At 56.1% G+C, this 23,886-nt stretch overlaps 1 protein-coding gene across 2 annotated transcripts in view; it reads left to right on the forward strand.

The window, feature by feature from the left end:
• The window catches only part of SMTNL2 (smoothelin like 2), a 44,498-nt gene that overhangs the window by 7,469 nt on the left and 13,143 nt on the right, over positions 1 to 23,886 (forward strand). The window contains exon 1 of one of the 2 annotated variants that reach the window (XM_004593985.2): positions 18,427 to 19,396. The exons of the other annotated variant lie outside the window; for it this stretch is intronic. Within the exon in view, the coding sequence (XP_004594042.2) occupies positions 18,785 to 19,396 (612 nt within the window). The 5' untranslated portion in view covers positions 18,427 to 18,784. Of the gene's footprint in view, positions 1 to 18,426; positions 19,397 to 23,886 lie in introns of those variants that run through there. 2 annotated transcript variants of the gene reach the window in all.

Below are 23,886 nucleotides of genomic sequence, written 5' to 3' on the forward strand. Positions count from 1 at the left end.
CACTTCGTGAGAATGCAGTTGGAACCCACAGAACCTCCACGCTGCTTCTCAGGGCAGGGATGTCCCTGGAGGTGGTGGTGGTGGGTGTGAGCAAGTGTGGGTATTCCCTCCAGCAGTATGTGTGTTCACGGAGGAGTCGCCAAGGCACGTGCCACCTGCCAGGGACTGGGACGGCCGTGGTGTGTGTCACGCAGAAGACGGAAGGTACCCCACTGGAGGTGTAGTCCAGACAGACAAGGCACGTGGCAGCCGCCATCCCAGGTGCCTCCCCAGTGGGTAGTCAGCTCAGCTCCCCACCCCCATGTGTTTTGTTCTCTATGCCAAGGAGCAGGGGTTCCAGGAGCCACTCGCTTTGGCCTGGTGGGGACAGCAATGTTTACAGCATCTCCCGCTGAGTTCAGGGCTGTGAAAGCGCGGAGGACAGTGGTGCTCTGACAGCGGAGACGGCAGCCACACGTCCCCGCAGTGTGACTGCTTAGCCTGGGAATGGCAATCCCTTCTGCCCCACTGTGCCACACGCCAGGAGACACCTGTTTTCTGTTCCATTCTTTGATGGGCAGCTGATGACCGCATCTGTCCCCGCAGGGCAGCTTGCAGGGCGGGCAGCCGCAGAGGTAGCCCCACAGCAGAGCACACGGGGCACTGGGGCACAGGGGCAGGAACCCGGAGGACAGGGCAGGACGCCATCTGTGTGGCTTTGACCTTGCTGGCATGTGGGAAGAGTCTAGAGCTGATGGCAGAGTGGAGGAAGTTCAGTTCCAGTAAGAGGTCATTGCTTGCTCAATCGCTTTTGTAACAACTCCTTATTAAAAAAAAAAAAAAGCTTATCTATCTGAAAGGTGACTGACAGAAGCAGAGGAATCTTCCATTCTCTGGTTTATCCCCCCAAAGGCCACAATGGCCAGGACTGGTTCAGGCTGAAGCCAGGAACCTGGAACGCCACCTGGATCTCCTACGCGAGTGATGAAGGCCCGAGCACTGGGGCTGCCTTCCCAGGGCTACCTTCCCAACAGCATTTCCTGGCAGTCAGAACACAGGACATGGGAGTGGGATACACATGGGAGATGAGATATCCTGCTGTGCCACAATGTCATATTTCTTTTTTTTTTAGCAAGATTTTTGCCATGTTTTTAAAGATTTGGTTTTATTTTGAAAGGCAGATCCACAGAGAGAAACAGATCTTCTGTTCCCACTGGTTCACTTCCCAAATGGCTGCAACAGTTGGAGCGTGGCTGATGTGAAGTTAGGATCCACGAGTTTCTTCGAGGTCTCTCTCCCATGTGGGTGCACGGACCCAACCATCTGCTGCTGTTTTCCCAGGCCATAAGCAGGGTGTTGGATCAAAAGTGGAGCAGCTGGGACTAGAACCAGCGCTTACATGGGGTGTCGGTGTTTACGGATAGTGGGTTAATATGTTGAGCCACTGTGCCAGCCCCTTTTGTCAATTCTTCTTAAAAAGTTTATTTGTGGGCCCGGTGTGGTAGCCTAGTGGCTAAAGTCCTCGCCTTGCACACTCTGGAATCCCATATGGGCCCTGGATTATGTCCCTGCACTCCACTTCCCATCCAGCTTCCTGCATGCGGCTTGGGAAAGCAGTCGAGGAAGGCCCAAGGCCTTGGGACCCTGCACCCATGTGGGAGACCCAGAGGAAGCTCCTGGCCCCTGGCTTCAGATAGGCTGAGCTCTAGCCGTTGTGGCCACTTGGGGAGTGAATCATTGGATGGGTGATCTTTGTCTCTCTTCCTCTCTGTATATTTGACTTTTCAATAAAAAAATAAATAAAAAGTTTATTTATTTAAAATACAAAGGGAGAGACAGAGAGTCCTTGCTTGTGCTGCCTCACTCCCTCCCACCCACACCTCCACTACGCAATGATCACAATAATCCCATTCGCACTGGGCCAGCCTGAAGCCAGGAGTCCGGAACTCCGGTCTCCTATACAATTGTCAGGGCCCAAGCGCTTAGGCAGTGATGCCTCCTGGGATGCACATTAGCATTCCGGAGCTCCAATACGGGATGAAGGCGTCACAGCGGAGGGCTAACCTACCTGGCTGCTGTCTCCCCGTGCACCTGGTCCATGATGTTTCTAAAGCAGAAGGGACGCGTCCCGAAGCGCCTCGGGGATCTCTTTCCTGCTAGCTTCAGTTCTTTATTCACGACGTTCATCCTGGTCAAAAGTGCTCTGGTTGCTGTTGAACACCGTTAACCATTTCCCGCTTGTCCCGGCTGCCTGCCATGCTTTCCCTAATCGCAATCGCGTTTGCTGTCGCCGCTGCTCCTTCTCTGCGCTGCGCCTAGTCTGACAGGTGTAGGACTGGGGGCTGAACGAGGGAAACGGGACCGCAAGGTGGCGCTAGAGCACCGCAAGCCTCATTTGGGTGGCGCCGGGATCCCTCAGAGCAGGCGCCTCCTGGGCAGAGGTGCAGCCCACACCCCAGAAACGGAAGAAGGCAAGGAGACTCGCCACGCCCAGGGTGTTGGAGGGTGAGGGAGGTGTCTCTGAGTCAAAAACCAGCAAAGGGCAGCAGCGGGTTGAGTCCTTGACGTCCCCAGGCTGTCTGGGGCCTGCAGGTGGTGGGCACAGGTTGGCAAGAGATGCAGGCACACATGCTCCAAGTGGCTAGAAACGCCCGCGGTCTTCCAGCGGTTCATAGGGATGGAAATGCACGGCATGAGAAACTATGCGGGGCCCAGCGCAACAGCGTAGTGGTTAAAGTCCTTGCCTTGAACACACTGGGATCCCAGATGGGCGCTGGTTCTAATCCCGGCAGCTCCACTTCCCATCCAGCTCCCTGCTTGTGGCCTGGGAATGCAGTCGAGGACGGCCCAAAGTTTTGAGACCCTGCACCCGCGTGGGAGACCCGGAAGAGGTTCCTGGTCCCGGCATCGGATCGGCGCGTACTGGCCGTTCCAGCTCACTTGGGGAGTGAATCATCAGACGGAAGATCTTCCTCTCTGTCTCTCCTCCTCTCTGTATATCTGGCTTTGTAATAAAATAGATAAATCTTAAAACAAAACAAAACAAAACAACCAATCAAGGCTGAATTGCCTTGCAACACCACAGTCTGTCTTCAACAACAGGAAGGGGGTGTGTGAGACAGCGAGAGTCCAGGCGACTTCCCAACTGATGGCTTGCCAGGGCTGTCCTCACACACAGGTGGCTTGTGGTCCTTCTGGGGCTGGGGAAGAGGAGGGGGCGGCTCAGCAAGGTTCTGACTCGGACCAGCACAGCATGAACAGCTGGCAGGGAAGCAGCTTGAGTTCTGTGTGTGGGCACAGTTGGATTGTCATCCAGTGGTGTCCTTCCGTGAGTTCCTCCAAGCCCTTTTAGCCGACTGGGGTGCAGCTCACATGTCCCTGGATTCATGGTTGCCAAGGCTACATCTTGTCTCCAGGGGGCGCTCTAGGACGGGCTTGGTTCAACTCTGGGGCACCTACCGGCTGCCTCTCATGCCGTCCATGGGTCTCACAAGCTTTTCTCCCTCCCTCCTTCCCTCCCTTTCTTCCTTCCTTCTTTCCTTCCTTCCACTCTCTCTCTTTTTAAAGATTTATTTTTTTTACTTTTATTGGAAACTCAGATCTACAGAGAGAAGGAGAGATGGAAAGAAAGATCTTCCATCTACTGGTTTACTCCCCAAGTGGCTGCAATGGACAAAACTGATCTGAGGCCAGGAGCTTCTTCCTGTTCTCTCACACAGGTGCAGGGTCCCAAGGCTTTATGCCGTCCTTGACTGCTTTCCCAGGCCACAAGCAGGGAGCTGGATGGGAAGCAGTGCTGCTGGGGTACAAACTGGTGCCCATCTGGGATCCTGGAGTGGGCAAGGTGAGGACTTTAGTCACTAGGCTACCACACCGAGCCCTTTAGTTTTACTTTCAAAGCCACTACTATCTCTCTCTCTCTCTCTCTCTCTCTCTCTATATATATATATATATATATATATACCCTAACCCTAACCCTAACTCTAACCTTAACCCTCTCTCTCTATATATATAGAGAGATATCTTTCGTTCTCCTGGCTCACTCCTCAAATGGCTGCAACAGCCAGGACTAGGTTAAGCCAAAGCCAGGAGCACCCAGGCCTCCCATGTGAGTGATGGAGGCCCACTCATTTAGGCCATCTTTGTTTGGTCTCCCAGGTGCATTAGCAGGGAGCTGGATGGGAAGCAGAGTAGCCAGAACTTGAACTAGCACTCGTACAGGGTCATAGATGGTGGCTTAACCAGCTAGCCACAGTGCTCGTCCCTGTGTTGGATCATTATTATCAGATTTACTGGGATACAATGCAAATAACAGTCATCAGTTTGCTTGTCTGTAGCCAGCAGCCCATATCACAGTCCAAACAGCATTTCCAACAGCAAAATGTCTCCCTGTGACCCTGTGTCTCACCTCTCGCCCCAGCCCTCTTGTCAGCCACTGGTCTAACTTCTACCCCTGAAAGGGTGCCTTTTCCAAATCCCTGAGGATTTGCACATTGTAGCTGGGATCACACAGGCGGATTCTTTCCTATCTGCTTCCCGCAGGTGCACAACCCACTGAGAAGCACCACCTGCCTCGCCACCTGCACGGACAGACCAGTGATTGCTGACCCGCCTGTAATTGCTTCTAGGACAGGGTCTTCAAAAAGGTCATGGAGAATTTGTATTATGAGAAAAACTAGGCATGAATTTCAATTATTTTTTTTTTTTGTCACTAAAATAAGCTCATACTAGTTTGCTATACTTGTCTGAGCCGGATCCAGTTTGAGACATTGGGTAACATCCATTTGAAAAGAATCCTGGTGCTGATGCTGTGGCAAGGTGAGCCAAGCTTCTGGCTACAATGCTGGCATTTCCTAACGGAGCGGTGGCTCCAGGCCCAGCCGCCTGCATCCTCTCAGGCTCTGTGCTGATGCATCTGGGCAAGCAGCAGAGGCTGACACAGGCGCCCGGGCCCCTGCACCCACATGGGAGGGCAGGATGGAGCGCTGGGCTCCTGGTTTAGTCTGATTCAGTCCCCAGCCTTCGTGGCCGTTTGGGGAGTTAACCAATAAACAGAAGATTTCTTTCTCTCCCTCAAGTAAAGGAACCAATCTTAAAAGAAAAAAAAAAAAAGAAATAAAGAGCCGCTGTCACAGCAACATGAATTCTGCTAAACAGAAAAAAAAAAAGAACAAACATCACATTTATAGTGACATTTACAAATTGACAGGGAAGCCTGGGTGGAGAAATGGTGAGATGGTTGATGATGGATACAGAGTTTCTGGGTATAATACCCCAAAGAAATGAGCACTTTATAAACGGCTGATTCACTTAAGAAGGGGCAAGCTGCCGTCGAAGACGTTGTCCTTAGCGGAAGATCAGCCGCGCCAATTCTCAAGAAAAAGCACAGGTCCGTTCTGTGTGTTAACTTAAGCAGCTCAGCGGCTGCAAGCAGAAATGGTCAGCAGCCCCCCAGACATCTCCACCGTGGCTCGGCTCTCGCGGCGGCTCTGACTGTGGAGACACAGAGGCTGAGCACCTTTCATTCCCCAGGGGCCCAGACCTCTTCGCCTGGAGCAGCTGCCGCCAAGAGCTGAGCTTTTGAGGGCCATCTTAGACGAGATGATCCGATTCTGAAGCATCAGGGGCTAGCCAGGCAAAGCTGCTGCCTGTGACATCAGCGTTCTAACACTTGCTGGCCTCTGCTGCTCTCACAGGTGCACCAGCAGGGAGCTGGATCAGAAGTAGAGCATCTGGGATGGGAACTGGCACCACATGGGATGCAGGGGTTACAGGCAGTGGCTTAACTTGCTGTGCCACAAGGTTAGCGCAGAATCCATATATGAATCTTAAACTCCCGGCTGGGTTATCTGCCTCCCTGGGTTATCTGCATCGCTGCAGATGTCATTTGGTCTCCACCTTTATGGTGTTTTCCTGGCTTTGATGCTTCTCTCTTATCAGCCTATCAGTCCCAGCCCAGACCCAAGGATACCCCTGCAGACATCTGGGCTCTTTCTCCAGGAAGCACCTCCCTCAGCCCTTTCCCCTCCAAGCTGCGCTGAGCTTTGAGCTCTGGTCTTTGCCTCCTCAACTCGGGGCAACCCGAGGCGGCTGCTTGGTGCTGGATTCGTGTCCCCACAGGGCAGAGCTGAGAGCCAAGACTGCTACCATGTCGGTGTCTTTGGTCTCTGGCATCACAGCCCTGTGCTACCTGTTGTTCACCGCCTTGAAACGCACTTCATGTACTTTCTCTCTTGGCTTATAATTGCTTATGGCAGGAGGGAGTTGGTTTCTCACAGGCAGGATGGATTTCTGAGGCATGAATCAGGAACCCATCTGATGTACCCTTTAGGGTTCTGAGCACTCATATCCTATCTATGTGTCAGCCCTTCTGCCTGGCACTGTCGGGGCCACCGATGGCGTGGGCCGTGCAGCTGAGCTGTCTGGGTCCTCATAGAACCAGTTTTCCTAGACCTGATGTGAGGGTCGAGCCCCCCCCCCCTTCTTCCCCTTTGCCAAGGGCCAGTGGTGGTGGTAATGCTTCTATGATCTCACCAAAGAAATTCTACCTATAATTTTGGAGCCTTCTTCAACTCTCTGTCCTCTTTGTGAGCTGGAAGAGTGGCCAGTTGAGGGTCCCAACCCCTTTTTGCAAACCTCACTTCACTGGGCTGACCTTATCCTGGAAGGTGGGACCTATGGGCACCTATTGTCTTGGGGTCTTAGTCAATACTCTGACAAAGCAAGTTCCTGTCTCATAGCTGGTCTTACTTGCTAAACCACCACAGGCAGGTTTCTGTAACAATTCCCAACTCATCCTCATCCAGAGAGGTGAAACAGCCCTGGGAATGCACAGACCATGTTATCTGAAAGCGGGAAACCAAGTGGGAATGGGATGGGGAGTGGCACAGCAGGGTTGGAAGGCTGCAGGGTGGGGGTGTGGTGCCCCCACAGGGACCGAGACTAAAGGCATGTAGAGCTGGGGGCCAGGGAGAGCGGGGATAACTCCAGGGACTCAAAGGGTCTGGGGGTCATGGAGATACAGGGCCCTGGGCAATGCAGGGGGCTTGGTTTGGGGCAGTGAGGACGTGCCATGAGGGATGGGGAGAAGCAGAGAGGACTGGGTGGGGCAGGGAGTGGCCAGTAGCTGGGTCTTGTAGAGCGAGAGATGAAAACACTAATCTTTTTTTATCTTGGTGAAATATTAGTTCGCTAACATTCGAAGTACTTCCAAGTGTACAGTTTGGTGGCATGAAGGACATTCCCACTGTTGTGCAAGCAGCACCATAGTGCCACTCGGGAGCCTTTTCATCCTGCCACTTGAAGTCTGTACCCCATTAAACAAGCTCCCGTTCCCTGAGCCTCTGGTCACCCCTCTTTTCCACTTTCTGTCTCATATAGAGAAAAATCCAAGGCATGTTCTCCTTATCCCTGGTGGGGTTGTGGGTGACGGGACAAGAGGGGTGGTGAGTGAAACGCGGGGGACATGGGAAGTGATGGGAGGGTGGCTGGGGCTAACAGGGTCTGGGGAGGGACTGCGAGGAGCTGCGGGTACCCGGCTAGGGTGAGAGGAGTTTTGGGGGGCGCTGCATGATGATGGGAAGGATAGGGTGGGGTGACACAGGGCTGACCATCTCCAAAAGTCATGGCCTTTCCAAATACACTCTGGTTTTACTATGGGACCACCTGTTGCTGGACCAATACCCCCTCCCGCCCCTTACCTCGTGCTGTCAGGATGTCCCGCCCACCCCTGCACATTGGTCAGCATGCTCTCATCTTGCTTGGGTAAAAAGTAAAAGTGGGCCCAGGTCTGGAGGTCCCACCTTTTCTCTCACTGGTTCCATTAGCTGGAGGTTCTATTACATGTCACATTTTTACTGGGATGCATGCCTGGGCAACTGAAGGTCCCAGTGTAATGGCCCACCTGGAAAATGGGTGAATGAAGTTCCTGCAATCCCAAGTGAGGAACTAGGCAATGGGGTGCTGATCAGGAGAGACCACAGGGACTGGGGCACGTGGGACAGGGGGACGGGGAGCTGGATGGAGCAGCACTGCAATGACCTGGGGACGTGAGCTGGTAGAGATGGGACTAGAAGAGAGGAGCAGCTGAGATTCCAAGCGGGATGGGGGGAGAGAGACTGCCAAGGTGGGTGGTGTGCAAGGGCAGAAGGAGGTGCCCTGGAGGGGGAGCCAGTTAGGGACTGGTGGTGACCTGCCAGGACTCTGGGGGTGCTGGGAGGAGTTGCAGTAAGGGGGAGAGGAGGGAAGCTCCCTCTCCCACCTACTTCCAGCCCCTTACACAGGGCCCTGGGGGAGAGGCTGAGAAAGCTGCACCCTTCCTTGGTAGTTAAGCTTCCCCACTGTCATTAACAGATTTCTCAACTTCTCTGTGTGGTTTTCCCAGTTTGGGCGTTGTTCATTTTGGGGCCCCACCAAATCCCCCCTGCAAACGGTGGGGATGTGCCTTCCTCTTGCCCAGACCCGCCTAGGGTCTTTCAGCTCCACTCCCGCTGGTGTTCTCTGCCTAACTCATCCTCCCTCCCCCCACACACACCCTCTGCTCCCTGACACAGCACCCTGGGGCTCGGGCTGGGGCGTGCCTGCTTCAGCCTGCCTTGCTAAATCTCAAGGCAGTTCTTACTTTGCATAGCACGTCTGGCTACTGTGGACCCAACAGGTACCCCTGTTGGTCTGAACTCACTTCCTCTTGTCACCTGCCACGGTGTGACCAAGTGGTCAACTATATGCACAGTAGCCTCTGTCGCTAGAATGGAAGTTCTAGATGGATCATATTGATGAACTTGTTAATATTTTGCTCTGACATGTGATCAACTCACATTCATCCATAGAAAAGATAGAGATAATGACATAAGCCACGGCCCAGACAAACCTGGAAAACATGCAGGGGGAAAGAAGTTGACCCCACAAGACCATGAGCTACAGGATCCCATTGATAGGAAGTGCCCATCGAGGCTAGCAGCTGCCAAGGTCAGAGAACGATAGTGTGGGATGGGGAGGTGACTGCTGATAGATACAGGATGCCCACTTGGGAGGATGTGAATTCCCACTCTTTGTGGATATACTAGGAGCTACTGAATTTATGTGTATGGAATACATTTAATGAATACAAGTTGGCTGTCAATACGGAAACAAGCCATGTCTCTGATTCTGCTGAGAAGCCAAGACCTTGGTGGGAAGGGGTCTGAGTTGGGCCATGGGTGCAGGAAGTTGCTGTGGGGGATAGGCACTTGCTACGGAGACATTTCTTGGGATGCTTCAATCCCCCTCCCCAGAGTGTCCCAGTTGTGAGATGGGCTTCCAGCTCCTGGCTCTAGCTTCCTATTGATGCAACTTGGGTTCTACCTGCCACGGTCCGAGCTTTGGCCTGACCCAGCTCTGGCTGTTGCAGGCATTTGGGGAGGGACCCAAACAATAGGAGATCTCTGCCTTTTTTCAGTAAAATGAACTTAAAAAAAAAAAAGAACATTTAGGGGCCTGGCACGATAGTGGCTAAAGTCCTCAACTTGCACGCACCAGGATCCCATATGGGCACCGGTTTGTGTCTCGGTGGTCCTGCTTCCCATCCAGCTCTCTGCTTGTGGACTGGAAAAGCAGTTGAGGGTGGCCCTGGAAGAAGCTTTCGGCCTCTGGCTTCAGGTTGGCTCAGCTCCGACCGCTGCAGCCACTTGGGGAGTGAATCAGCAGATGAAAGATCTTCCTCTCTGTCTCTCCTCCTGTCTGTAAATCTGTCTTTCCAATAAAAATAAATAAATCTCTAGAAACGAGGTGATGACAGGAAGCTGGTGAGCCAATCTGGGTTGTGATGGAGATCTCCATTGTGGGTGAATTGTGCTCAGTTCCACCGAGGGACCTCTGCAGGGTCCTTAGAATCCTGTAGTGCTCCAGAAGGAAGCACCCATCTGGTGGCTCCCGTGCCTGCTGGCGGAGGGTAGACTCTGGCAGCATTGACTGTAAGCACCCTGGAGCAGAAAGTGAAACACGCTTGGGTTAAGAGCATTTGGTGACGCATTTGGTTGACAACAGAGATATAGCCAGGAGGATGTGAGCTAGGCCACCAGCAGTATCCAATCCACAACAGTGTCCCCTGACCCCAGCTCCAATATCCTTAACACTTTAGTACATGGGGCTGGTACAGTGTGGTGCACTGTGTTAAGCCACCACCTGCAGTGCTGGCCTCCCACATAAACACTGGTTTGCCTTCCGGCTCCTCCTTGGGTTCCTGCCATCCTTGTGGGAGAGCCAGATGGAGTTTCTGGCTCCTACATCTGCCTGGCCCAGCCCCAGGCCATGGAGGTCATTAGGGGAATGAACCAGCAGATGGAAGATCTCCTTCTGTAGCCCTCCCCCGCCCCGACTGTAACTCTGCCTTTTAAACAAATAAACACTTTGTTGTTATTTTTCAAAAGGATATTCTTTATTTGTAAAAGTTACAGAGAGTGAAGGAGAGGTACAGAGAGAAAGGAAGAAACAGAGCACGGCGGGGGGCGGGGGAGGAGGAGAAAGCCATTCATCTTCCAGTTTGTTTCCCAGGTGGCTGCTAAGGCCGGAACTGAGCTAGGCTGAAGGCAGGAGCTTCATCTGGGTCTCCCCATGGGAGAGGCCATTAACAGGGAGCTGCATTGCATACGGGGAAGCTGGGACACAACCCTTGTCCTTGTAGGATGCTGGCACAGCGCGTAGCAGCTTCACCCATTATGCAGAACACCAGTCCCCAGTAAGACAAATCTTTCAGCACCAACTAAATGTAGTAAAATGAGTGGTTGCAGATGATATTTAGGTTTGACAACGTATTTAGCAGATTTATGGGTAGTTATAGCTTCTTGTAAGCCCCTGTCTGTTTGTAGGTTTAACTTTTCTTAAGTGATGTCTGAAAATGATGCATTTCATTTGCCATTGTCATAGATAGGCACCTGACTCTAGGTTTAGGTTTCTTTTACTTTGTCGCTTTAAAATATGTCGTTTTATGGAGCCAGTGCAATGGCTCAATTGACTAATATTCTGGCTGCAAGCATTGGCATCCCATATGGGTGCTGGTTCGTGTCCCGCTGTTCCACTTCCCATCCAGCTCCCTGCGTGTGGCCTGAGAAAGCCTTGGGACCCTGTACCCACGTGGGAGACCCGGAAGAAGCCCCTGGCTTCAGATTGGCTCAGCTCTGGCTGTTATGACCATTTAGAAAGGGAACCAGCAGACAGATCTTTTTCTTTGTCTCTCCTCTCTGTCTGTCTGCCTTTCCAATAAAAATAATTAAATAAAAATTTCATCTGAGAGACAGAGAAGGAGTGAGAGAGCATGTGCTCTCGTCTGCTGGGCTCGCTCCCGAAATGCCTGTGGCTGGACCTGGGCCAGGGCCGAAGCCAGGACCCAGGAGCACAGCCGCGCAGGTCTGTCTCCTGTATGTGTCGTAGGGACCTGGGGCCACTGCTGCTGTCTCCTACAGTCTGATTGGCAGGAAGCTGGGGCCAGGGTGGAGCTGAGAGAGAGAGAGAGAAAGAACAAGCAGAAGGGGTACCTCTCAGTGTGTCCAGGAGGTGTCCACGTGAGCCTGATACTGGTTAGGAGTGGACAGTGAGGAAACTGCAGCAGCGTAAGCAAGTCCTTCCAGGGGCAAAGAGCTCTCCTGCTCACCTCCTCCCATCTCATCTTCTCAGGAAGGGTGGACCGCTCCCCGCCCAGCTCCACCATCCACTATATGACCCGGATGGGGTCCGAGCTCAACCTGAGGCCACAGGAGAAAGGTCAACACAATTTCTGTGTTTTTCTTAAATCATGTTTTAAGTATGTGTGTGTGTGTGATAGCAGGAGAGAACAGAATCTTTTGTCGCCTGGTTCACTCTCCAAGTGGCTACAATGGCCAGAGCTAAATCAATCTGAAGCCAGGAGCCAGGAGTTTCCTCTGAGTCTGCCATGTGGGTGCAGGGGTCCAAGTACTTGGGTTATCTTCCAGTAGTTTCCCCAAGCACGTTAGCAAGGAGCTGGGTTGGAAGTGGAACATCTGTGATTTGGAGCGGTGCCCCTATAGGATGCCAACATTACAGGTGGCAGCTTAGCCCTTTACTCCACGGTTCTGGTTCCTGCTACTTTTCTTTAAGCCCATGTACGCAACGTGCACATACATACACACACACACACATACCATACCACGCACATCTGTACAGGAGTATCCCCTTAATGAAATCCAAGACCCCCCCCCCCAAATGCCTGACAAGCCAGATGGCTAAACCAAACTCTACATACTAAATGCATGCATGCGGGCAATGCCTTTTCCTATATTCACATACATATGATGAGGTTGAATTTATAAAGTAGCAGAAGGCCCGCTTAGGGGCCTGGCCCTGGGACACCTACCTCCTGTCCCAGGCCAGCTATGCCCACTTCCTCCCTGCCTGCTCCTGGGATCTCAGTCTGGCTTAGTGTAACAAGGAGGCTGCAGAAGGGAGGACTGCCCCCTCTACTCACATCCATTGTGAGAGAGCCGGGACAGAAAGGAGCTGAGACAGAGACACTCTGGGAGGGGCTGGGAGGTGGACAGGGCCAGTAAAAGCTGGAAGGAGATGGTCCCAGGGGAGGTCCTGGTGGGGCTTGGAGTTCTGAGACATTCTGGTTCAGGAGGGCCTAGACCCAGGGACACCCTCCCTGCCCCTCTTCCCCACCCCAACAACCAGTATGATCCTTCCTGGGTGTGGGTGGGGCTGGGCTGGAGTAGGTGGGTGTGGCATCCAGGCCCCTCTCTGGGCTGTTTAGCCTGGGTCCCTGGAGCTGGGGACAGGTGTTGGCCTCCCGGTGCCCTCCCCTTGCTTGGGGCCAGCTGGCTGCACCTCTCCATGCCAGTGTCAGGTTCCCAGCTCTTCCCTGGGGGAACTTTGATCTGGAAAGAATGAGAGTGACCGATCTGGCTGCTGCCCAGGGTCGAGCCGTGTCACGGAGACCTGGCCCGAGCTGCCCCTGCCACCTTCCCGCCCAATGGGATACCAGGAGGTGCTGATGGGGTCTTTCCCTAGTTTGCTCACTCCTGCATTTGGGACCTCCTCCCCTCACCCATCCATCCCAGAAGTGGGACTGCAGACTGAGCAAGGGGACAGAAGGAGGAGGAAGACAAGGTCCTCCCCTTTGGGGAGTCCCTATCCTGATGAAGAAGGAATGTCTGCCTGGATGCTCCCTGGAGAGCAGAGCGGCAGCCCTGCTGAGGAGGGGGGAGGCAAGGAGGAGAGGAGGGGCCTACCACAGGCTACAGAGGGGAGCGGGAGCACGGTTAGTGGGTCAGTGAAGGAGTGGCCACAGCCTTATCAAGGAAGGCTGCCTGGAGGTGGCGGCCTTTAAGTTGGATTCTAAAGAACTGGACAATCTAGGGCAAGTAGAGGGGATGCCGTGGGGGGGTGGGGGGGTCCAGGGCAGGTCACGTTCCAGGAGTGTGGAGAAGCCCTGTGCATTTTGTTTGGGCGAAGGATTGGGTGGGTGTGGTCCCAGCAGGAAGGGCCTTCCATGGCACCTGAAGGCATGACCCTGTTGGCAGGCGAGATTCATAGATCAGGAATCGGGGTCCCAGCTGCAACAGTTCAGTTTGAGTGAGATGCCTAGGGGCTGATGGAGGAGGTGACAGCTTGGTGGCCTTCACATGGAGGAGCAGCTGCCCCCTGGACCTTCCCTGCTTGCACCCCCTGCCACCAACCCCCCCCAAGTGCTTCCCAGCTCAGCCCAGGGCTACAGGTGGCTCCAGAGAACCCGGGCTCAGGCCTCAGCCCAGCCCCCTGCTGCGGCCTGGCCTTTCCACCCACATTGTCCACTCTGGGGGTGAAAGCAGACACTGCCCAGCCCGTAGGGCCCCTAGGGAAGGCCCTGGAGTGCTGGCTCCTCTTGTCCACCCCGCTGAGCCAGGCCCTATAAATAACCCCTCCCTTTCCCCCCTCCTGCTCCTTTTCTGGGAAGGGGGAGGGGAGGTGTCCAGGCAGAGCTGGAGGGACCAGACCCCTGGGTGGGACGTTTTGGGGGGAACCAGGGACAAAAGGCGAAGGGGCCTGGTTTTTGCCCCTCAGGTCCCCTGCGTTGGTGCAGCTGGGCACAACGTGGCAGAATGGAGAGAGTAACATACAGGGACTGCGGTTGCCAGCGAGGGGTTGAATCGCCTTCTCGGAGGGTTTCTGGGGGGCATGGGAGTCTGGATTTGAGTGGTGAGGGTCTCTGCGGTGGGCCTGGCTTGCGTGCTGAGCCCTAGTCCTCCATGGCCAGGACACACTAAGGTAGTATGCTAGCCCAAGGACTGAGACAAATGTCTGCCTATCCTGGGTCCTTGGCCTCCCCCACTGACTGCCTAGTTCTCTGGGAGTGGGAACTGGGCCTAGGGGCTGGGTCTGGAGCAGGAGGAGGGGTAGGAGGGGAAGGAGGGAGGGTCCTGGCAATGGAAAGTGTGAGCCCAGCAGCCTTATCCGGGCTGGAAACCGCTGACCTCACCTCACACCCTAGCCGTTCCTCCCTTGCGGAAGGACCTCCAGCTCTTCCGTGGGGCGGGGGTCTTTGTTCTCTGTGGGCAGTTCCTCCTCCAGCAGGGTCAACAGGGTTCCAGCTTGGTCCTGAAGGGCAGGAAGCGCTGCTGAGACCCCACCTTCCCAAATTGGGGTGGCCCTTGTGAATCGCACATGCAGGAGCCTTTGGAAGAGGGAGTCCTGTGGTACCCACAATGCGCACCTTCCGCAGAACCCAAGTTGGCTCTGGTCGAGTCACCAGCAAGGGGGCAGATGCTCATGCCCACACTTAGACATTGAGCCCGTGTGTGCCTGTGGACCTACATGGCACTGTGTACACACATTTGGGCAGAATCGGCTGCATAGGATGCACCCTGCTGACACATGTCACACATACATGCACAGATGCCTGTACACAATCACCACCTGGGAGTAAACTCTTTAAAGCCCTCTCCCACATGCAGGTGCTGATAAACACGCCCCCGACACACGTACAGGCATGTGTGTGGGCAGTAGAGATTCCAAAATTCTTTCCCCCTACACAGACACACTCACACTTGCACACGTGAGCAGGATGGGCAAAGAAAGACAAACATGACAAACATATCTGGGTGTCTACCAGAGTATCCTCTGAAGGGGAGACAGGGCTTGAAGCAAGGTTTGGCAGAGCACAGTTGGAGTTCCCTCTTCCCAGCCTCCTAGGAGCCTGGAGGTTCCAGGCTCAGGCCCTGTGCTCTGCATTAAATAGAGTGATGGGCAAGGCGGAAGGCAGTGGCCCACATGTCCATGTCCTGGGCACTGCCCTGAGTCCTGGCTGGAGACGAGACTCGGACTACAAGATGTGGCTGCCAGGGGGCCTCTGCTCTTGCACGGCCTCCCCATGACCCCTGTCCCCCATATCTTCTACCTCCCTCCTTATCATTTCATTTGGCTCCTGAACCCAACAACCTGGCAGGAAAAGATAAACATAAACCCTGCTTCCCCACCCCTGTGGAACTCAAAACAAAGCCACGGTTTCCAGGGCCAGGGGCTGGATTTCAGGATAGGGGAGGAGGGAGGAGCTGTGGGTGGGAGAATGGTGTGTTCAGCAAGGATTGGGAAGTTGGGGGTTCGGGACTGGAGTATACATCTCTTTGGAAGCTCTGGTAGCGTGTTCCCCTTGGTTCACCTACAGCTGCAGCCTGGCAGGGGTGGGCTATGTCTGGTCCACACACCTTGCTAGCTGACAGGCTTGATTGCTGGGGCCTCCATGCAGGGCATGGCAGGGTCAATCAGAGCTGGACAGATTATGGGTCTGATTTGGTCCATGGCCCTCCATCTTGGTCTTTCCTGGTAGAACAGCTTGGAAGGCTCTCCAGTGAGTTTGACAGCTGCTGCCTTTGGTAGGACCTTAGAGGTGTGTCTGGGAGCCCCTCCCCCAATCTACAATTCCCTGTTATCACTGTGACCCATTTTTGCAAAGGGTCCTCTTAACTCTCCCAACCAGAATTTGAAGGCCATCGGTGCCCCTTTCCAGCCCCCTCCCATGTTGTTCATTCATCCAGCAGTCCTGCTGGTCCCACTCACTCCCCGTTAGTCCCCTCCTCCTAGACATTTATGAGCATTCACGAAGCAATTGTTATGTCAGAATTAGAGACAGACAGCATGCACGCTCTGGATGGGTCTGATGCATGCCTGTGCTTACACAAGTGTATTCACAGCAGAGCCCCTGGGGCTGCAGGGGCTGCCCCCTCCAGGCAGGTGGACAGAGTCCATCATTCTTTGGAAAGGCAGAGATAGATCTTCCACCTGCTGGTTCACTCTCTAGCTCACCACATCTGGGGTCTGGGCCAGGTCAATGTTATGAGTCCAGAACTCCATCTGGGTCTCCTGCATGGGGATGCTGCCAAAAAGATGGCTTATGACATCCTGTGCTACCTGTCAGGGTGTGCTTTCATGGGAAGCTGGATCAAAGGAGAGTGGGGACTTGAACCCAGGCTCTCCGATATGGTGTTTTAATCCCATGCTGAACACCTGCTCCTCTCCTGCTCCACCCTGTAAATCTGACCTGTGTCCCTCCAGGCCTGAGGGGATTTGTCTGGGCCAGGAACTGGGCCATGTGAGCTGGCTGGCAGGGGTATTTGTTGCCCCACATCCTGCTTGGAGCCTCGAACCAGAGCTCAGCAAGAGACTGGCGGGCGGCAGAGGGGTCAGAGCCAGGTGAAGGGGAGTGGGAAGGCTGGGTGCCAGGGCCCACAGCAGTCGGTGGGGGGTCGGCCTCCACTTGCTCGGTGACATCAGGGCTGGTGTATGCAGAGGGAGTTCAGCCAGGTTCATCAGGACTCGCCTCCCTCCCAGCCTGGTACTGGGCAGCAGGGGAGTGTATGTGTGTGTGTGGGGGTGTGTGGAGTGGGGGCATATGGCCTCCAAGGAGCCCCCTGGGCCTGGTAGCAGAGCTTACAACACTGGCTGCCCCACCCCCACCCCTCTTGGCTTCTTCCTCCTCCTCTTCCTCCTTAGGCTCCTGCTTCATCTGTTTCTCTTCTAGGCTCCCCTCCAGCTACTGACTCAGTGGCCTGTCTGCCGAGGGCAGGGAGCCAGGGGGGGGATGGTTTGAATCTTGTACCATCTGCTTTCCCAGGACCCATGGTGAGGCCCCCCCCGCCCCCGTCTCTGTCCTCAACGGAGTCCCTGCTCTAGCCCTGAGAGATTTGGGGTGCTCAGCCCAGGCAGCTCCTCGTACCCCTACCCTGGAGGGCCTAGATACCCAACCGAGGCTGGACAGGACAGAATTCTTACAGTCTATCACTCCTTCCCAGGTGGGTGCCTGTTCTTTTCCCCTGCCCCCTCCTCACCCCCTGCTTCTTACACACCACCCCCAGCCCCGCCGGCCTGCCCATCCAGGTGTACAGTCAGGTGCTCAACAGCTGTGGGGCCAGGGATTCCCTCCTCTGGCCTGCCCGTGTGTGGTCCTCTCTTGGGTCTTGCATGAACAGACGGTACTTCACCAGCCGAGATTTTGTTTTTGGACCCCTGGCTCCTGTGCTCAGAGCTGTGGGGCCGCCGCACCGGCTGGACTGCGAACTACAGCAGCAGCAGCAGCGTCTCCCAAGGTCATTGCCAGAGATTCCACCCTAAGAAAGAACACAGGAAGCTGTCTGCCTCCCCATGCTGGCCCGGCATCCAGATGGTTACTCTCAAAGTGCGCACGCACACACACACGCACACACATGCAACATGTACTTTCTGGCACTTGACTTTCTCATGAAATAATTGCTGGAAGGCTCCGTGGATTAGGTAACCCAGAGCTCCTTCCTGTCCCCATTGGGGGTGGGGTGAGCTCTCAGCATCTGTGAGGTTGACCCAGCTCCTCTGAGGGGCAGCGGAGGCCAATCCAGTAGGAACTCCGGACTCCAAGTATCCTGGGAAGTGGAACCCAATGGGAACAGCCTGTTGGATTTCCCATTCCTGCCAGTCACCTGGCCCTGGCTGCTCAGCCAGCCTGGGAGCCTCGTTCCCCAGTGCCAGGCTGAGGGAAGAGACGGCTACTCAGGAAAAGCTTTTCGCACACGGCAGGATGGGCTGTTCTTATGTTCATCTGAAATCACTTGCACAGCATCCAGTACCTGTCCATCCTTCTAGAGCAGTGCTTTCCAGTCTTCCCCACTCCCGGGATGGTGGGAGTGTGTGTGGGTGGCTTGGAAGGGGCAACTGTCTGGGTGCAGGATGAAAGGAGCATGGTGGAGCCCCGTCCTGACGGTAGAGAGTTGAGGCTCTCCCTACCGGACACTGCAGGCTGATGAGTCCCAAAGCCACCGGTCCTGGGATTTGGACATGCAGCCCTAAGTGCACACTTTCTGATCTACCTGCCCTTAACCTGTCTACCCTGCCCTGCCCTGCCCTCACAGGGTCCTCGGAGCCTGGAGCCTTCAGTAACCCTTGGTGGGAAGAACATCCAAAAATTTTGACACACCAAAGCAGGGCAAGGAGGGGGCTTCACTACCAGTCTCCTCCCCGCCCTTTTGTAACAGGTGCAATAATTTCAGGAGAAGGCTTCTCAGGTGAGTCCAACAGCACAAGAAGGGCTTCTGTTTTGGACTCCGCGACCCCGGCTTGCAGCTCTCTTGGAGCTGCGGGAGTGTTCCGTCCAATCCTGGGACAGCGGAAGGCACAAACTGGAGTCCACAGTGGGCTTGCTCCTAGTGGGCCTGCAGTCCATCCCCCAGGCCTCACGCAGTTCCTCCGGAGTCTAGAGGACTCCAAAGGGGCTACCTCCCCTTGGAACCGCAGCTCTACACTTCCCAGGAGAAGAGACGGGGCGGACTTTGTGTTGGTTCTTCCCAGATCCCCCATTCTCAAGGTCCCTCGGATGCCCAAGGCAGGGGGCTGGTCCCGGGCGGGTCCCGGCCCCGCCTCTCGGGTCCGCCCCCACCCGCCCGGCGCCCAGTCCCCAGGCCCGGCCCGCCCCTGCGCCCGCCCCTCCGGCCGCCCCTCGGGCGCAGCCAGCCGCACACTGCCAGTGCCCACACCGAGCGGCCGAGGTCGGGTCTCCTCCCGTGTCTGTCCGCTTCTCAGACCGGTCATGGAGCCAAGCCCCGAAGCCGAGGAGGAGCGCACAGTGCGGGAGGCTCTCGGGCGCTACGAGGCCGCGCTGGAAGGCGCAGTGCGCGCGCTGCACGAGGACATGCAGGGGCTGCAGCGGGGCGTGGAGCGGCGAGTGGCCGAGGCGCTGCGCCTGGCCGGCCCGCTGGCGCGCACCGTGGCGGAGCTGCAGCGCGACAATCAGCGACTGCAGGCTCAGCTCGAGCGCTTGACGCGCCAGGTGGAGGCGCTGGGCTTGGCCACAGGGCTGTCTCCCGCGCCCGGCACGCCCAGCACACCCAGCCCTCCACCCGCCTCTGGGGCTCCGGAGCGTGCGCCCCGCCTGGGCACCGCACGCTTCGCCAGCCACGCCACCTTCTCGCTGTCCGGCCGGGGCCAGGTGAGCCTGAGGGAACGCAGGGCAGTTGCACCGTGTGAGTGCAGGTGCCCAGGTGCCTGCGCGTACGCCAGGGAGTGAGGTTCCGCGCCTTGGCCCAGAGTTCGTGCACTGGCGCTCGTATGTTGGGGCTGGGCTGTGCTTTCATCGGCCGCTGGGGACGAGGTTCCCGCCACCACCTCGGAACTAGAGGGCAGGGAAGGCATTGTTTCACCTCCCTGCTGCCCCCTCCCTTCTTGGGAACCGGACTCTGTTTTCCCTTCATCCCAGGACACTCAAGGACTTGGGCGCCCAGGCATGGGCCTTGGGCTTGTTGTCCAGGTCAGCACCTTCATTTACGTGTCTCCCGCATCGCTGCTTCACCGAGGCCTGACGGCCGCGGTTGCTGATTAACCCGAATTGAGAACTGAAGTCCCTGGGTGTACAGGAAGGGAAATGCTCTATGGTCTTGCTCAGCCCAAGCCAGACTGGTGGGAACCCGGCCCTGCAGGGGGCAAATCTCTGGGCGGGCCGCTCTGGATTGGCCTTGAGCCCTGTCGAGATTTCTAGGGTCAGTGGCTGGCCAGAGGCCCACACCAAGTGGGGGCAAGGGGGAAAGAGGAGGGGCGGGGACCGGTGTGGACCAGTCACTGTTATGATCATGGGCCTCCTGGAGTGGCAGGTGGCCTGTGTGTGTGTGTGTGTGTGCATGCGCGCGCGTGCTGGTGGCCCTTGGGTGGGGTTTTTCCATCCTGACCAGCCTGGTGCTCTGGGGTTGAGTTTCCAGGATTTGAGTCTGGGCATGTTGCACCTGCTACCCCTGTTTGGCTTAGGCTGCGGGCATTCAGATCTCCTGCTGTGGGCTGGGCTGCACCCCAGGGGGCCAGAGGGGGGCTTTGCTGCTGGAGGAACTTGCCTGGGATGGAACTGTTTCCATAACCATTAGTGGCTACTGTGCTGCAGCCAGGAGCTTCTTATGGATCTCTTAGGCGGGTGCAGGGTCCCAAGGCTTTGGGCCATCCTCCACTGCTTTCCCAGGCTACAAGCAGGAGGCCCAGGACTGGCTGCAGAGCAGGGTGGGGCTGGGGCGCTGTGTGCACAGTCGGGCAGGGCAAGAGCCTCCAGGTATGAGAGTGAAGGACTGTGCAGGGCCCCTGGAGGTGGGCAGAGGCATTGGGCTCTGTCCTCCAGGGCGGGACTTCAAGCTGACTCCTTGGCCAAGCCCCTGGCTCTCCCTGCACTCCATGTGCTGTGTATGACAACATGGCTGCACCTGTGTGTGTCATGTGAGCCGAATGTCCTCCATGTAAAATCACCTTAGGAAGTACACACGTGCTTGAGGACCTATGTCCTTGGCCGCTTCTGGGGTTGTTGTCATGCACATTTGCTCCTTTTCTGTCATGCGTGCAGCTGTCTCAGCTTTAAGAAAAGCAGTGGCTACGTCATCGACATGGATACGTATATACAGACATGTACACACATGAACATGTGCGGGTTCTCTCCACAGCGGGAGTTCGCCACTGCTCACCAGGCCACCGAGCTAGTCTGCTGCTTCTTCTTTTTGTTAGATTTATTTATTTTTATTGGAAAGGCAGATCAGATTTACAGAGAGGAGAGACAGAGAGAAAGATTTTCCATCCAGTGGTTCATTCCCCAAGTGTTTGCAATGGCCAGAACTGAGCTGATCTGAAGCCAGGAGCCAAGAATGTCTGAGTTTCCCAAATGGGTGCAGGCTTTGGACCATCCTCTACTGCTTTTCCAGGCCATAAGCAGGGAGCTGGATGGGAAGTGGAGCATCTGGGACATGAACCAGTGCCATGATGGGATCCCAATACTTGCAAGGGGAAGACTTTAGCCACTGAGCCATCGCGCTAGGCCCTGAACTTGTCTTCTTGGTTATGGGTGATAAATGAGGGAAGGATGCAGGGTCCCTGAGTTTCTGCTCACCAACTCAGGGATACACGGTACTAGGGAGGGTGGCTCACTTATGATGGCCAAGGATGGGTGGGCCTGACAGATGCAGCGGTACATGGATGGGGCTGCCTGGGGCACAGTATGGATGTGAGAGTTGTAGGATGCCTGGGGCCCAGGCAGGTGTGGGTGCAGAAGTGGGGTTGTTGGGGTCATGCTCAATGTTAGGGGCCATGGACATCCAAGTGAAGGTGGATTCCCGGCTCTACTGCTCCCATCAGAAGTTGAGGCTAGAGGTTAGGGGTGAAGTGAGACGGTGGGCCAGTCTTTGGGGCAAACATAAGGAAGGAGCCCTGGGCAGAGGCCTTGGTCAGAAAAAGCACAAGCCAGGCCAGATAGCCACCAGAGAGCCAGAAGGACCTGGCTGGGGGAGTTCTGGAAGCAGAGGGTGGGTGTGGGGTTGAGAATGGAGACTCAGGCAGGGAGCAGCTTGTGGTTTCCAGAGAGGCCTGAGGGGCAGAGAGTAGCTGGTCTCCTAGAGGGGCAGAGGCCCCCTGGCCTGGGCCAGCACCCCTCGTCCTCCTGCCTGCAGTGGCCCAGTGACCACTTTTCTTGCTACTGGCCCTCCTCTCCCAACCCTGCAGGAGAACCGGCCCCAGCCCTGAGCCAAGCAGCGAGCAGGGCTGTGTGGAGCCACACACATGTTCTGGCTCCTGTGCGGTGAGCAGCAGCTTGTGATGTGGCTAAGGATTGGGGCTACAGGGTGAGGCTGGGGTGTGGACCAAGGACGTGGTCACTCATAGCTGGGTGCCACATAGTTGCTTGGCTGGCGTCTCACGCTCTAGGCAGGGGCCTGCACATCATGGTCTTATCTGTGCCCATGGCCCAGTGGTAGATGGGGCTGATTGTTCTGTGGAAGGGTCTCGTGGCATTGGTGGCATTTAGAGTTCCTTTGGTTGTTCATCCTGGCCCGCGGGAGTGGAAGGTGGGTTGATCGATTCGCACAGAATGTCCTGAACTCAGTGTATGAATGCAGAGCCCTTGGCCATGTTCTGGCATGGACTGGCAAGGAAGTGTGGCAAGGGAGAAGGGACCATAGGAGGAGGAATCAGAGTAGACTTCCTGCAGGAGGCTCAAGACCCTGGAGCAGACAGAAGATACTCTGGGAGCATTTGCTGCGGGGTGCTATGGGCCTTTCCTCCCAGCTGAACTCAGTTTCCCTGTGTTTAAACCAAGAGGATTAGCCCAGGCTTCACTGGGCTTTGTGTGTGCCCTAGTCGGGCAGCAGGAGAGCTGCTGCCGTGAGCCAGCTGGAGTGGGGGTGGGAGGATGGGGCAACCTGAGCCCAGGCCTGGGCCCCAGGAGGCTGGGGATGGGGAGTGTCTGGAAATGTCATCGATGGCTTCGCAGGAGCCACTGGGTCCCCAGGGCCGAGGCGGTGGAGTCCCATGGGAACAGCTGCCAGGAGCTGGGTGTTGGAGGGCCAGCCGTGACAGAAAACAGACCCGTTTTATCTGCCTTCCTTTCCCTGACACACTGGGCGATAAGCGAGTGGAGTGCTTAGCGACACAGCGGATGGAGTCCTTGGTGGGAGGGCAGTGGGGCCCGCGGTGGTGGGAGCTGCCTTCTCTGTGGGGGCAGGGGGCAGTCTGGCCCTCTAGGGGTGGTATTGGATGGGCATGTGGGTCCAGGGGCTCTGTCTGACCAGGGACGGGAGTTGTGGGGGAGGGTCAGGCAGCACCTGGGAGGGCTGTGTTATTTCTCTCCCAGCAAGAGGGTCCTGTCCCTCTCACTCCCAAGCTCTCTTCCCTCTTAAAACAAAGCTGAGGTTGGAGAGTTTGGCAGGAGTGGGGTGTGGGGGGAGGTGTGCAGGCCAGCTGAGGACCCAGCCGCTGCGCAGGGCTGTGGCTTCCTTCCCCAGGCCACCGCACCCCTGCAGGAGCAAATCAGTCTCTAAGGTGAGCTGGGACCCTGGGAGGGAGGGTAGCATGGTCTGGCTGCAGCGTGCCAGGCGCTGCCCTTGCGAAGATTCCCCGGCCTCGATCTACTTCCCCCTGTTACCTGGCTGAGACAGCCAAGCCCCCGACCCCCAGCCCAGGTCCTGGGATGAGTCGGGCTTGGGGCAGCACAGGTACAGTGTGAGTTCAGGGGTACCCCGCTCTCCAACCTGGCCCTGAGGGATCTGGAATAGCCCTTGCCCCCAGGGAAGGAGTGTATGTGGGGGGGAGGTGGTCAGGCCCACCACTCCCCACCTCTTGTTGATACCCTTTTGCAGAACTGCTGCAGAATCTACTTCCTGTCTGGTTGCCTGGGGCATGGCCCAGCTTCAAGGAAGCAGGGTGCTGTGGGAAGGAGGCATCTAGGAGGCCCTAGAGAGACCCACATTCCTGGGAAAATGGTTTCGCCATCAGCCTACAGGGACCTGTGGAACCTGTGGGACCAGAGCTGGAAGGGTGAAGGGACCAGGAGATCCCCCCACCATCACCCCACTGCCCTTGAGCTGAGCAAGCCCTGGTGGCAGGGGTGCTGGGGTGTGGTGCTGGGGTGTAGTTCTGGGTACCCCTTGCCACCCCTCTGTCTGGAGTGCTGGGAGCAACCCAGCA

The sequence above is a fragment of the Ochotona princeps genome, chromosome 17, assembly GCF_030435755.1.
Source record: "Ochotona princeps isolate mOchPri1 chromosome 17, mOchPri1.hap1, whole genome shotgun sequence".
NCBI lineage: Eukaryota > Metazoa > Chordata > Mammalia > Lagomorpha > Ochotonidae > Ochotona > Ochotona princeps.